This window comes from Rhipicephalus microplus, chromosome 10 (assembly GCF_043290135.1).
Source record: "Rhipicephalus microplus isolate Deutch F79 chromosome 10, USDA_Rmic, whole genome shotgun sequence".
Lineage (NCBI taxonomy): Eukaryota > Metazoa > Arthropoda > Arachnida > Ixodida > Ixodidae > Rhipicephalus > Rhipicephalus microplus.
Genome location: NC_134709.1, coordinates 17309752 through 17325901, shown reverse-complemented (window position 1 = coordinate 17325901; position 16150 = coordinate 17309752). Strand labels below are relative to the sequence as shown.

Sequence of the window (16150 nt, the reverse complement as noted above, 5' to 3'; positions counted from 1 at the left end):
CCCGGACCTGAACCCAAGCTGCTATGCGGTCGTTGCTGCGGTTCCTTCGAGAAAAAGGACGAAACGACACGTCCCAACAGTTCAGTGCATGGGTGCGCTGATAGAGTTTCTTTATGACAGTGCGATTGCCATGAGTTTGTAGTGCCGTTATAGACAGTATTTTGCACTTTCATACTTTTGCACCCTTTTTTCCCACTTCTCAAATACGCGGTAGCGAACCGGATATTTCCCCTGATTAACATTTTCTCTCTCTCTCTCTCTCTCTCTCTCTCTCTCTCTCTCTCTCTCTCTCTCTCCAGTCTAGTTGCAATACAACCCATCCAAACGACGGAACGCGACAACAAAAGAAAAAGAAACAGGAAAAAAAAAAGAGATAGATAGATAGATAGATAGATAGAGAGAGAGAGAGAGAGAGAGAGAGAGAGAGAGAGAAAGAGAAAAAGGGCACTTGCGATACCTTTAAAGCTGTCTTTGCCGCGGCACTGCAAAGCTACGCAGCGAAGTCAAACTGAAGCTGCGTAGGCAACGAGTTTGACGAGTTGACTCTCGTTTGCCTGGCGCACGCCAAACATATCGAGCCACGACGAGAAACCGCACAGGGAACAAATATCTTCAAGCAGTTACCCAACTATGTTAAAAAACAACAACAACAGATTTCGCAATACGATTCCCTTTCATTCACGAACATTCTTCAATGCTCGCCGGAAACACCCGAATGTATTACGCGGTACGTATGCGACTAAATTACTACGGCGGCTTACAACTGAGCCTCTTTGTAGTGTTTCCAGAAGTGAGCACTTTTGCTATATTTAGTATGGGACGTTCGCGATGCTCCGGTTAAGAAGGGAAGCGCAAATGCAGACAACACACACTGTAAACAGAACACGAGAAAATGTGACTACACAGAACAAAACTTGGAGATTGGATATAGGACATAAGTTTAGAACAACCATACAATGCCAATATATGTGAAGCCAGATAATGCACAGGAAGCGTTATGTGTAGCTGGTGAAGGAAGTGCAGCACTCATGGCACAAAAGGACGCGTTGTACCGGGAGGAAGAACAACTCAGAGTGGCATAACGAGACGTAGGAAATTCATTTTGAGCCTCGTATCCCTTTTTCTTTGTCAATTACGATAATGTTGCAACGTGGGTAATAATTTATTAGAGAGCAGCTACATTTCAACCACTGCTTTCAACCGCTTCGGTATTGCTGTTGGCCAACTCTAGAGGTCTCTATCGTACGAAGCCATAGGAAAGTTTCCGCGAAAACTTTCTATTAGAGACGGAACTCTATAGAAACCATTCGTTGCAACCTCGTAAAATCTCGTTCCGCAAAGCGGCCGTCGGTCCGCGCCACGCGTTGCGCTCATTCACGTGCGTCACTCGCGCGTCACACAGTGCACCAGGACCCGTTGCCCTGGCAACCGTAAAATTGCCGTCGAACGTTCGCGCAATGCTCGGCTGACCCCGGAAAAATGCCAACCTACACGTGGCTGGTAGAATGGTCTTCTTCCGCGACCTTTCGGAGGCATCCCAGTCGGCCACAATGTGTCGTCGAGGGTAGATATCCTCACGGCTCGATTTCATTCAAGAGCTGGAACACCGCGAGCCTTCTGGAGATAGTCATCACGCCTCCGACGGAATTTGCGTTCCGCAAATGAACGACGGGCGTAATCGAACGTGGGGTATGCAGGAAATACGATGAGTAAGGGGCTCTATGCCCATTATATACGTTGAGCACTGAATGGGCGCGTCGCAACAGGTCGAAGCAGCGGTGGTGCAGTGACGTTCTTCGGGTTAGGGGAGGGAACGTTGATTGCAAGCGTGCGTGGGGGCAGAGCGCCGCGCGCACTTTGAAACAATCAACGTCGGACGCTGTGATCGCGACCCTGGGCGAAAAAGAGAACCGATTGTCTCAACTGTCCATTCGTTGTTGTTTTGTACGAGCTCTCTAATTTCCCGGTACTTCTCTCTCTCCCTCCCTATTTCTCTCTGTGTTTGTCCTTTAAAGGTCCGCATACCTTCTTTTCGTCACCTAAACGGAGAGTTAACGCACAAGAAAAGAAGGGGGGGGGGGGAATGCAAAACGAAGAATAGTGGAGAAGGAAACGGAAAAGTTCACACGTCACTCGCGACCGGCCAATGGTGGCGACGTTTCTCTTGCACTCCGCATGACGTCTGCACTCCGCGTGAAGAAACATGCAGCGCAGACGAAGCGCCCGTTGTGCGGCAGAGAGAGAGAGAGAGCAAAGTGGGAAGGAAGCGTTGCTCCTCGTCGTGTGGGAGGGGGGTGGCAAGAGGGGGGGGGTGGCGTCGCACAGATCGGCGGCCGCGGTGACGAGAGTTAAGGGGAGAGGATGAGAGTCCGCCTCGCCTACACCTGAAAACTTCTCGTCTCGGCACGTGCCAAAGTCGTCTCGCGCCTCGTCCCGTCCGAGCACGCACGCGGGACGCAGCAGCCAACGCGCCGACAGGTAGCAGAGACCGGTCCCGGAGTACGGCACAAGTAGTGGCCGGCGGCCGGCCGGCCTCCTTCAGCACGACGCCCCGAACCACCGGCGATCCTTCGGAAGCGACACAGCCGTGGACTAAAGCTGGAGCCGGGACAGTGAGCGAGCGTCTGCAACTCCCAGACCGTTACACGATGTACCGCTGCTGAAGAGCAGCGTTGTCAGCTTGTCCCCGGCGCCAGCAGCAACCTCTGTCAAGAAGAGATGCCCGAGGCGCCGGCGCCGTGTTCTGTGCCGTCTGTGCGCGTCGTAGAGAAGAGGTGTGACTGCGAGACGGGTCATCATCGTCCAGCTGGTTCTCAGGACCTTCCCCCTGACTTCTAGGCGAGCAGCTTTCGAACAAAAAGAAAGCGTTGCGAGTGGGACAACGGGCGATGTGTGTTGAGGGAAACGCGACCTTAAGGCACCGCGACAACGCCGTCCGCAGAGCGCTTCCTTTGGTCGTCACCGTCGCAACAGCTGGTAATCGTCGCCACACTAGTCACCCTTGTGAAGGAATAGCAACCGTGTTGTTTCTGTGCGAGAACAGCGGCAGTGTAGGTCCCTCGTTCCGTTTGGCATCGTCTTCGCACAGTCGACGACGACGACTGGCTGTTGAGTGTCTGTGGGCGGGCGACCATATCCTTTGGTGACGTGGATTCCACTGCTGTTCTGTTACGTCTGTGCCGAGTTTAGTGAAGGGCCGGTGAACGCGAGTGCACGTGTCTCTGTGTATAGAATACTCGACGAAAGTTAAGCGATTGTTCACATTTCGTGCCAAAACGACACGCTTAAATTTAGAGTGTGCAGGAACATTGTACCTGGACTTTCCTTCCAGAAGGCGGTCCAGCTGAGCTCGCATGTAACGGTTGCGCTAGTACGGATGACCGGCGTTGGAATCCCGCTAGTTGCGACCCTACAGCTCCTCTTTTCAAAAAAGCGCAAGTGGAAAAGCGACAACCTGTGCCTAACGGAAAGTTGCCAGCAAGGTTTACAGCAGTGACGTGCGTCGCAGACTAGACGCTAAGTCGACGCGGACGGAAAAAAAGTCTGAGTCTACCTGCCGTTGACGACGTTCGCACTTTCTCCGAGAAACGGCGACAGCGCTGAAATTTAAGGCACGATTTGTGGATTGACCGTACAAAACGGACAGTCGATATATATTTTTATTTCTAGGGCTTTCGTTGAAAGTAGGGGTGTGTGACAGTGAGTGTATCTCGGATACTTCGAGGAAATCTAGAACCATCGAAGACGACCTCGTGCCCCGGTGACGTCATATTCTGCGGACACAAGGATACTACTCCTTCGAAAAAGGCACAATCAGTGCGTTCGGCTGAGGACTACCGCACCACGACACACGGGATTCGAAAGTTTTTTTCCCGTGGACCTATTCATCCGCCAGTACATTCGCCTACCGAGGATTCCAGTGGATCGCTTTGGAAGGTTGTTTCATGCAGGTAACGCAGCCTCACTGGTGAACAAGGAACCATCATTTACAAGCGCGGAGCTAAGAGCCGGTGGCAAAGCAAGAGAGAGACATGCGCAGTCGGCCGGAGGCGCGCAACTCTGCCTGATCGCGTCCATGCTGTGCCCCGTCCTGGCGGTGTCGTGGGCGCTGCTGGTGGCGGCGGTGCTTCCTCCCGCTTGCCGGGCCAGGGCCGTCGCGGGAGGAGGCGACGACCCGGAGCGCGCCCGCGCCATCGAACTCATCAAGGGCCGCATACTGGCCGACCTGGGACTGTCCAGAGCGCCCACGGGCCACGGCCGCGGGGCCTCGGACAGCCTGCACATGGAGCACATGATGCGAGTCTACCGGCGCAGCCTCCACCGGCCGCCCGAGGACGGTGGACGGAGGCGAGCTAGGAAAGGACTCTCCCGTGGAGCCGCCAAGGAGGTCACGCACTACTACAGCTTTAAGAGCGAAGGTGAGTCTGCACCAAAGTTTTGTTGAAGTCGGGCGTGTGAACTTCTGACAGCGGAGTTTAAGCTCGCCGTTTTGTCGTTATCATGATGAAACTTTTATGATGACGAACGGCTTGTTCTTGTCAAGCGCTTGCGACGGTGTATACTATTTTGCGGGTGGGCTTGAGTACCGCCATACTGAGCTTTTAATCTCATTGTTTCGCATTTTCAACAAGTAAATGAAAATTGTTACAGTAGACGCATACGCCTGAAAATGGTTGGTGCACAACCACGTTTCACGGCCTTATGATCCACTTCGAGACATAGGTAGGGTGGCTAGCCACCCTAACATAGGTACATAAACGAGAAAGCATTGGCTTACACAGCCCAATGTGGCAGCGCCCAGGTGTCTTACGGGAAGTATAGTCTACGTAGCTCGGCCGGTGCGCCTTCTTCTGCTTCTCTCCCCGAACACGTGCGCCCGACGTTCTCCGTCCCGCTGGGTCGATTTCTCCGGCGTGGCGTGCCATAACGCGGATGGGCATGAGAACGCGTACAGAGAGAAAGAAAGAGATGAAAAGAAAGGGGGAATCAGATAGACAGAAAGAGACACAAAAAGAAATAGCTAGAACGGAGAGTCAGAAAGAAAGAGAAGTAAGGAGAGACAAACAGAGAGAGTGTCACGTGGTACGGGATCGTTGCACAACGATGAATGATGACCTGTGTACGATCGCATGCTAAACTAAGGTATTAATGGGCACATAAACTATTCCGAGTTCATAAACGAGAGAGTGGTTTCTCTCTCGCCTTCACTGCCCGTCCAAGAGGTGATATCTTCTACTGGCCGCTTAAATGTTAAAATAAGGCCTACGATATAGGCACTAAGCACTGAGCCCATCAGGATTCGTGCTCTTCGGCGACAGGTTGTTACCTCCGTTTGCGCAGTCAGATTCGCACAGGAAGTGAAGTCATCCGGTCACTCGGGATAGCGATGCGAGACGAGGGAGAACGGCTGTGGCCCACTGCAGGGCCAATCAGGGTCAGAGGACAATTCGCCACTGGACCAATCGACAGTGTGCGCATCAATTACGTCACCTGAGTGAGACACCATTTCTGGTGTCGAGAAATGGAGAAACACTCGGAGAAAATGACGCGCTTGTTGTTTTCTTGTTGGTTTTTCTTCGTGTTTTTGGAGGCTTTTAGGGACCCTTCAAACCTGCTGGCCGTCGCTAAGGATGAACGAAAGACCTGTCAGAAGTAATGTAAAGAGCGGTCATGGGCTTTAACGCCCCAAAACCACTATAGTATTACGAGACGGCGCGTAGTCGAGGGCTCCGGAAATTTCAACCACCCATGGGGTTCTTTAACGTGCCTCTAAATCGAAGTAAATGGACCTTCAAAACATTTCCGCCTCCATAGAAAATTCAACAACGCAACCGGGATTCGATCCCGCGACCTTCAGGTTAGCAGTCGAGTGTCATAACCACTAGACCACCGCGGCGGGACAGGTAATATATAGATAATAATATAACTACTCCTATTTCGAGGAGTTGTCGAGCGCATGGCGGCAGCAGACTGCGAACTATAGGTACAGCAACGTCATCGACTATATAATCCGGCTTTAAGGCTCTTCTGATCGGCTATGCTACATAAAGTATTTTTGTTACCTTGAAAAAAAGTACAAATCCTACTCACAAGACGAAAGAAATGCTAGAATTTGTCACTCCATCATTCCACGACCTTCTAGTTTCTACCAGGATCTAATTACATGTTCTGGCCAGTTGTCAGTCCCATTTAAAATGTGGCATGTACAGTCTAGCACTAAACGCATCTTTTTTTTTTATTTTTCGACCCCAAAGAAGCATCCGCGAATGAATCCTCAATGTCAAACGATCGAAGCGGAAAATGTGGGAAGGAATTTTTGTCTTCGCGCGAGGGTTGCGTCGTGACTCGATATGTTATACGGCGTCCATCGACAGAAGGCCGCTGCGGGTCAGTGCCGACGTCTCCCCGCTGGGTTCCTCCATTGCAATAAGAAAATTTTCCTTCGCGTATAGCACTTTCTCTCTCGGTGCCGGACGGTACCACCGATTGCACTATCTGAGAATCGGAACAAAAGTAAGACGCATCTAAGCCAAGGGGGAAAAAAAAAGCCTGCAGAGGGGACAGACATTGCGTGTTCCGAGAGAGACTTCTATGGTGCCAAGCCTGCAACCGTGAATGCATGGAAGGCTGTTTCTGCTTCACTAAGGCCGTCGGCTATTTGCTGGTCTAACTGTTGCCTGTGATACGGAGCTTCAGGTTCGATGCTTGCCAGTTACCTGTTGTCTTTTTGTCCACTTCACTTTATTCACATATATATCAAAATTACCGCAATACACTTTCGTATCGGCCGGTTTTCGTTAAGTTTGCGACAAAGGAACCGGACATCGAAACTCCCTTCTTTAATTCGTCCTCTTCGAAGTGAGTCACATACGTGGCAAGTCAGAGCTCACCCGAAATAGTAACACGTATACTATCTGCGTCAAATGAAACCCGAACAGCGGCATGCCTTCACGATGGTGTAGTGCACGCCTTCCTCTTATCATCATGTACAGGCACGCATACGTGCTCCGAGCTGCCGAACAGGATGCGCCCGCCTGTCAACCGTGATAAGTGAACGGCACGCACTATACCATCGCGAAGGCTTGCCTCTGTTAGGGTTTCATTTGACGCTGATAGTATACATACGGTATATGGTAAGAAGAACTTTTATTTGAGGATCCCAAAAAGTGCCACCTCTTAGGGCGTCACGACGATAACGCGAGAACAGAACGACAACACAGAGACAAGAAGGACACGAAGGACACTTGTCTGTGGGTCCTTCGTGTGTCACAGAGACAAGTGGTGACACTTGTTTCTGTGTCGTCGTTCTGTTCTCGCCCTATAACTATCGTCATGTCATACCAACTAGCCCGAACTGCCACACTTCTTTGGACGTCACCGCAGGCCATTTCCATATGGGGACAGTTATAGACACTCCTTTTCTTTTCTTTTTTTGTCCAGTGTATACAAGAATGAGTTTGAGCAGTCCCGATCGATTTTCAAGCTCGAATGACGCTTTCCATCCCATGATTGCCCCACGTACAAACTCCTCCCTCCGTCGTTGTTTTTCCAAAGGCTGCAGCGACAACCTCCACCTTTCCTCCACGAAGAAGGAATACCGCGAACGAGTGGCAAGCAGCGTTGCTTACGTATTTCGTCGGGCTCGAAGGTGAATTGGCTAGCGCGCGTGGGGTCCGTAATCTGCTTAGAGTGAACACAGCTTACAGTTGAGCTCCTCAAGCACACAAAAAAGAACAGAGAAAAAAGTAAGGCCACGGCTGTTTTTCTCGCAATAGCGTTCCTCTGTAGAATAGCAGGTTCAATGAAACAAGCTTTAGTTTTTCTTTAGTTCTCTTTTCACTGACGTAAGCACGTTTAGTTGAGCGAAACTTCAGGAATAATTACCACCGCGTCTGTAAAACGTTCGAAAGGTTATCTGCTAGTGGCGGATCCCGCGGGGTATTGTCTCTGTGGTAGAATGAACGGAGCGGAAAGAACTCTCAGTCATGCACTACCGCCTACTCCCAGTACTTCCCGACCAAAACATACCCTATGAATGGCGACAAAGACAGAAACTCACGTATACTCGTGTAATCTGAGACTCAATAAACATGAGCTGTATGACCAGTTCAAATCAAGGCTTCTCAATTAATTGAGAAACCTTGATTTCAGCTTGTGCCCTTCAGCTCCGGAAGACTGGACGCCAACCATCTCCAATTTCTTATGGATTGTTTCTTACAGAGGATGACTTCGAGTATTGTTTACAATGTTGCTGTAAAAAAAGACATAATCGATGTATATATAAACAAGACAGATGTTCAGAGGATGATGGTGGATTTAAGTACGTTCTCCATTGAATTTCTCGTTGGAGGAGGGGCGAAAACCCTTTGGCACTAGAAGTTGCATCATAGCGCATTAATCTACCGTCGTTTTTCTGCAACGGTACACACATCTCAGCGTCAGAGTATGGCCTCCAGCTATCCCTTTATTGGGCGACTTTTTTCTTGGCTTCAGTTTTCTTCAACGTAATCTCAGATCTCTTAGTCATTGTCTCAGTCTACAGCGTACTTTCCGATTCCTACGTGGTCGACAAAATAGCCAGCTTGGATCGAGGAGACGACATGGGGCGTAAATAAGACGCAGAATATTGAGCTGTCCGAGCAGTATGGCGGTCGGACTGAAAGCTAAAAGGCATCTAAAAGCTCTCCGAAATAGTCACCATGCTTGAAGGCATGCAAGACCAGGGTATATTACTCACTCAATGTGAGTTACGTTGCAATTTTCGCAGACCTGAAGACGAAACATGTTTAAAGCACAACGATTTCATTGGATATTCTCACTTGTCGACGATAGGAGGCGTTATGCGGACGCTTTTGGTTGATTGATTGATTTGTGGGGTTTAACGTCCCAAAACCACCATATGATTATGAGAGACGCCGTAGTGGAGGGCTCCGGAAATTGACGCTTTTGGTTACGCGGACACGTAATACTTATATTAGATTGCCTACGAAATGTTTACGTAGACTGTCTAGAATAAAAATGCAACCATGCATAGCCGACTTTTGTTGGCTTTAATTTCTTGTTATAAATGCTACACGCATACAGACACATCATTTCGTCCGTAAATGACACAACCCACGTTGACGAAAAAAAAAAAAAAAAAGAACGGGTACGCTCTTTTCTGTGTCCTCCCCCCACCCCTCACCCCCCTTTTTCTTTATCTACGTGCGTTGCGTTTTTCACCTTTCTTCAGAGGATTCAACCGATTGGAGACTAGCCAGGTGACAGCGTTATAAACGAAATGTGTGCTTTCGTTCATGAATTGCGCACATTATCGCTGAAAAAAATAATGCTATTATTTCAACTCTCCTAGATACTTAAGTGACATTTTTATTGTTATAATCAAAACAATTTCAAGAATGCGAAAATAATAAAATTTTAATTTTTGGGGACAAGGAGGGAGGGGGGGGGGGCTTCTTTTCTGGTGATTACTTGCTTGATAGCTCGGTAGCACCTCGCAACTGTGGTGCTGCCTAGAGGCGGTCTATTGGCGGAAGGTTATTGCCTCTCGGCGTTCAGGGCGGCCGAGTCGTCCTTGTCCCGCGCACTTTTACGTTTCTCTCGCAACTGATTCGAAGGATGTCGCATTCCCCCCCCCCCCCCCCCCCCCGCATTCTTTCCAATGGCGACCGAAGGTCGCTTTCTCGATGAATCCGGAAAAGCGCGTAAAAATATATATATAAAGGTGGAACGGCGGTGTTGAACATGACGGTGCCGGCGGTGGTCGAAAGGAAAGTGCAGCAGCTACAGAACGAAAAACAATAATGACATAAGCCACAGGGTTCATCGTGCCCTCGCATGATAATGATGATGATGAACATTGGACTCAATGGTGGTAGCACACTCCTTTTCAGTGGATGTATCCCCGCCTTCGAAATCGTTTTCAACATTGGCATGGTTATGCACGGCCTCCAGGATCAGAGGCATTGCAATATTTGTGTACCCCACCTGATTTCACATGGCCTCCGTGATCGGCACACATTTGACCAAGCGACGACGTCACGCGATGATGTCAACAATGACGCGACGTTCTTGCGGGTTTGTTGATCAGTCAATGTTCGAAAGATATCAGGACCAGCGCAGAAAAATAAATAAAAACGCGGACAGAATGAGCAAAGAAGGCTTCTTGTGTCCAATACATTTCTTACGACACTTCTATCGACGCACGGCAATTACGCGCCGCCGTCTATCGTCATTACGTCAGGACACCGACTTTGTGACGTCACGCCGCAGGCAACGGCACGTGTAAGTGCAGAACGTGCGTTGCTCGTGCGTTGCAAGACTGGAGGTGTTCGCAACCTGATGAATGCTACAACGGAGTGTCCTATGGGGATTCTTAATTGACACCATTTGGTTGATTGATATGTGGAGCTTAACGTCCCATATCACCATGATTATGAGAGACACCGTAGTGGAGGGCTCCGGAAATATCGACCACCTGGGGGTTCTTTAACGCGCACCCAAATCTGAGCACACGGGTCTACAGCATTTTCGCCTCCATCGAAAATGCAGCCGCCGCAGCCCGGATTTGATCTCGCGACCTGTGGGTCAGCAGCCGAGTACCTTAGTCACAAGACCACCGCAGCGGGGCTAATTAACATCATTTGAATTTGGGTTTTCGAAACCAGGTTCACCTGAGTAACGCCATTTGCGTCGACTGTAATTGGTTAAGGAGTACACTGGCGACATAAACCAGCTGACGAAAACTATAATGTGAAACTACAATCAAGACAAAACGTAATCAGGAGCACTAAACAATGTCGAAAAGAAAATTATATTGGGGTACCATTATGAACTCACGGTGAACTTCTAGGCTCATAATGCGCGAGCACCGACATAAGTTAGGAAACCTATGTCGGTGCTCGCGCAATATGAGCCCTATATTATCTAATATTGTCTTAGAGTTGCCTAACTGTTGACGGATCACGTTCGCTACTGTTGTTTGCGCATCACATGAGCCGCAATGCTTCGCACACACGACATTTTCTATCAGAGGACACCGATGATTTTTTTGTTTGTTTGTTTGCTCTTCTAAACATAATGAGAGCGCTGTTTGGAAATCGTGCAAAAGTGGTTTGTAACTGCAAGAGAAGTGGGACGCGCGAAATCAAGTAAGGAACAGGACAGATAGGAAAAGCAGTCGAGCTAGCCGTTCTATAAAAAAAATTCCGCCATATCCACGAAGTGAATGATGATGAGTGGGCGAAGCTCCGGAGGTAAACCTGGTAAACCATGAATCCTCTGTACATTTTGCCCACTCGATTTTATTACATCGCTCCCCCTAGCGTACGTCGCCGCACTAAATCGAACGATTGCCTTCAACCAATGACACGCGCCATATGTGACATCATTCCTATTTTATAAGATCTCGCGTCTTTCATCAACTACAAGTACCGCTTTCTAGTTTATAACATCTTGCATCTTTTCATCATCAGCTACAAGTACCACCATCTAGTAAACACTACAAGAACTAAACGAGAGGTGGCCACATACAGGAGACGGTACCGCCATCTAGTGAACACTGCAAGAACTAAACTAGAGGTGGCTACATACAGGGGACGGTACCGCCATCTAGTGAACACTGAAGAACTAAACTAGAGGTGGCTACATACAGGCTACAGGGGACGCACAGCCCACGCCCTAAGGAGCTTCGCCCCTAAAACTGGTGACAGTCACAATACCGCTATTGGTCTATATAACCGCCGTTGCAAGTCTGTTGCCTTCAAGCATCTGAGCAACGCGCCTTCGTCGCCTTAATCGGCGTTGGCTTAGGGAAGACATTCGAAAATGGTTGCCGCCCTCTTTGGTCTCCCGTGAAGTTGAGCTCGAGTAACCGCAAGTGATTGTCTCTGCACATTGCAGCGGCACATTGCATTGCACATTGCATTGCACATTACATCTCGCTATACCACACTCGTCACAAAGCGAGGCTGTCGGCCGTTCCGTTACGAAAGGAAAGCGACTTCGCGAATGCCACCGTATAGGCCACAGACGGCAAATCAGGACGGCCAAGAAACCCACCGCGTTGCTGTTGGCGCATATACAGGAGAGGCGATTCTTATACGGCCGAGGCCGCAGCCGATGCTCGGCCACTTCCTGCTTTGTAGGAAACGTGCAGTACAACGGCCGTCCTTCGGTGCAATGCATGCAAATGCGGACGGATTCCGAAAGATATACTTCCCCCACGAACGCGGCTTCGTCTTCGCCCACGTCCGTCTTATAGGCACGACACGTTCCTCGTTGCGCAGATTTTCTTCTGTGACCACGCACAAATTACCGATAATTACGCTCAACCTGCGGTGAAACCGTCGTACATTCGTGACGTAGTAATTCGTTCGGGCTATAAATCTTCGCGCGCGATTTATATTTTTCACCGTGTGATAACTCGACCTGTGCAAGTGCACACAAATCGACACGCCTACACAAGTAAAACTAGTGGCGGATACAGAGAAAGGGGGTAGTAAAGGCGGAGCTCCCCCCCCCCCTCCGCGAAGGCATCCGTCAGCAACCCTACTTCACCCATCCCTTTAGTGCCTGCCATCCACCTTTTAACACTGACTAGGACAAATTAGTGGCACCACTATGAGCCGAAATTGGCAGCATATATGCTTCGACAGGTTCTTGCAATTATTATTATTATTATCATCATCATCATCATCAGCCTGACTACGTCCACTGCAGGACAAATATAGTTCCTTCTGCAATTATAGTTCCTACTAAATACAAGAAAGTCAGGACCCTCTCTCTCGTTATTTTTACAATCATTCAAATTTCGAAAATGGGAGGGGAGGGGGGGGGACACGAGTTTGATGTGTCACACCCCGTGGCTACGCCACGGCCCATGACAAATCAGTTCCTTCATGGGGGCAGGGGAGCTGAGAACATATGCGTTGTGTTTTGACCATGCTTGCTCTTGGAGGGGGACGCAAGGGAGAGGCAAGCGAAAATATGAATGCCCCTCGCTGGCACTGCCCCTGGGAGCACTCCGCGATGAAAAAAGAAAGAAAGAGGGTACAGTGGTAGGTCAGGCACGAACGCGACGAGCTTCACTTGCCTCAATTTTACCAACTACGGCAAGAGCCACATGACGTTTTTTTTTTCAACAACCCTTCGTCTTCATTGAATGCCCGACAAACAAGAGAAAGTTCAATCTCTCCGGACATTGCAGCAATAGTTCTCCTCCTACGTTATCTTTAATCGTTTGATCCGCTAGCGAGTGGCATCACTGCGATGTAGCCCCCCTTTTGCTTCGCCTGGGCGGCCAACTTACCGCCCAGAAACATAACACTTCTCCCGTCCGTCGTCCTGCACGCCTCGCTGGAGGACGTCCAGTCTCCGTACGCGTCGACCGCCACTCACGGAGAAAACACGCTCGCATGTCCCGCTGCCCCCAAGAATGTCAAGAAGCGTTGGAATTTCGTTGGCTGAGAAAACACACCGCATTTCCTTCCTTCAACGTTGCATATCTCTGCCCCGCAAGTCGGGGTGTTTACCTATTTTTTTCTTCTAAGTGCGGTAACCGGGGCATACTGGTCTCCTTCTGCGAGTCCGGGGCAAGTTGTCGCGGGGTAGAGGACCTTGGGGGCGGGGGGGGGGGATGAGAGAAGAGGCGCCTACCCCCACCGGTTGGGCGCGAAGAGCTCGGCTAGGAGGCGTTGGTGAGAAAGGTGCGCGGTACGTAGGTACTCCAGAGAGACACGGTATGGTTCGTCGCGGCCGCTCACCACACGGGTGCTGGGAGAACGAGTGGAGGTGTGTAGGAAACGCGGAGGACCTCCTCCCCCTTCACCTCCCGTCTCGTTTTTTGGGACGAAAATGAGCTCGTTCGTCCGTTCGTTCCAGCGCGGGCAATAAAATTCTGTCGATAACCGTGTCGAAGTCAAAACGCACCGAAACAAAAAGCGCGGAAAGAAAAAAAAAAGTCAAAGAACATGCGGTACCGTCTCCACCACTCTCACCGGCTCTGGTAGATCGACGAAGCGGGAAAGGGCAACGTACGTTCTTCGAGCACCGCTGGAGAGATGAGGGGGAGAGGTGCCCAAAGTCACCCGCAGTACCCTAAAGTCAACTCTGGAGTGTTTCGGGAGGTCTCTCTCTCTCTCTCTCTCTCTCTCTCTCCTCGATAAGTGCGCGCGGAGAGCTGCAAAATTGGTTGAAAGAGAGAAAGGAAAGAATTGCGGGGGAGGGGGGGAGCGCGCTGTGGGGGCTAGCTTCTGCGATGTCGCGTCTCGATAAGGGGACATACCTCGAGTCGACGCGACGCGAGAAGCCGGCTGCACGGCAGCCAGCCAGTCGCGGAGGCGGCGACGCACTAGGCGGCGCCCGACCATCTCGTCCCGATGGTATCCTTCCTTATCAGCGCACTTCTCTTTTTTTTTGCCATCGCTGTTCTATTGCCTGCGGTGTTGCCTCCCAGTGCGAGCAGGAAAGAGGCCATCCTACACCCCTCCCCCCGTGCGGTGCCGGTAATGGCGAAAACAAAAGGACGGAACCCGAATTTTCGAATGCTTCGCTTGGTTTCGCGCAGCAAGAGACGGAAGCGACGTTCGAAGCTGGAAAATGTGCCATGGTAGTCACGAGAAGAGAGACACAAGAAGAGAGACGCACACACAGACAGCGCTAACTTGCAACTATTGTTTTATTTGCGATTCCACACACTACATATATAGTAACAGTGGACCGATAAAACCTGGAACATATCATGTTAAGATTACAGCACGCCTCATGCACGCGTCATCATCGATCGCGACAATGAGACGTGCTGTATCTTAACATGAGACGTTCCAGGTTTTATCGGTCCACTGTTTCTGTATAGATAGTGTGATGAGACGTGCTGTATCTTAACATGAGACGTTCCAGGTTTTATCGGTCCACTGTTTCTGTATAGATAGTGTGTGTGACCGCAAATAAAACAATAGTTGCAAGTTAGCGCTGTGTGTGTGTGCGTGTGTGCGTGTGTGCGTGTGTGTGTGTGTGTGTGTGTGTGTGTGTGTGTGTGTGTGTGTGTGTGTGTGTGTGTGTGTGTGCGTCTCTCTTTTTGTGCCCTTGTCGTGGTGCGCTATACCCTTATAAACGAGGGGAGCTAAAAGAGGCTTGACAGTCAATTATCATTTCCGTGCGCTCACGCCTGTACGAGAAACGCGAAGGAGAACGTCTCGACGATCAAAAAAAAAAAAAAAAACAGACTCGGGCACAGCGGGAGCACACGATGTATGCCTCCGCGTGTTTTTTTAATTGCCACACCGTGAGGCGAAATCTGAGCGTTTTGTTATTCCGTGCATATAGCGCGCAGGACAAGCTCGTGTACACGTGTTCGACAGCGTTTAAGACGCGATGTCTAAAAAGCCAGCGCCGCCGTATTCCCAATGGACTTGGCGCAACCGTCGCTGTTTACTCAGTGCTCCACACGTGGTCAAGGCTGCGAGACGAGTACGAGTCCAGTGATTAGCTGAATGTAAAAAAAAATTAATGTATACAAAGGCAGAGTCACTTTCGCACGAGGGGATGGGAACCGAGACGCAGAAGGGCGACAGAAGACAACAAAGCCGAACACAATGGGATGTAAAGAATATATTTTTCCCCGACAAAGCGTGCGCGTCTCACGACGACCCTGAAAGCAAAGTGGACGTGTGTATACAGTCGCAAAGAACGGCATCTTATTGGTAGGCTTAGCGGTCATGCAGCGTCGAGCCGCTAAGCAACAATGGACGGCGCGCGGCTGCTGTTGCCAGCCGCGTAGATCTTTCCGCGGGTTTCGGCGGGCTGTAGCGCGGAAAGCCATAACCTCTGAGCAAATCGGGGCATTAGTTGTAATCGGGTCGTGCTAGAGTTAGTTTTGCGCATCGTTTCTTTCGAATTCGCCTACGAGGTCACTTTGCGCAAATACAGGGTATTCATTCGTTCCGTCCGATAAAGCGAGAGTGTGTGAGAGAGAGGTGTGTTTGCAGGAAGGCAGAGAGGGATGGACTGAGCGATATTGTATACGCTCTGGCCTGCTACTCTACACAGGGAGGGGGAGGGGAAGCAACAATGGAGGCGAAAGATTATGTGGAGAATAAAAGAAGTGAATGCAAACTAATGCAGAAACGTTTGCGCTGCTTGTTTCACTTCA

General features: G+C 50.0%; 1 protein-coding gene across 1 annotated transcript in view; it reads left to right on the top strand.

Annotated features, from left to right (window-relative positions):
• Positions 1 to 1770: 1770 nt before the first annotated feature.
• LOC119181471 (bone morphogenetic protein 4) overlaps positions 1771 to 16150 on the top strand; it is a 48613-nt gene continuing 34233 nt past the window's right edge. Inside the window, exon 1 of the mRNA XM_037432724.2 lies at positions 1771 to 4418. Coding sequence (XP_037288621.1) covers positions 4076 to 4418 — 343 coding nt within the window. The 5' untranslated portion in view covers positions 1771 to 4075. The remainder of the gene's footprint in view (positions 4419 to 16150) is intronic.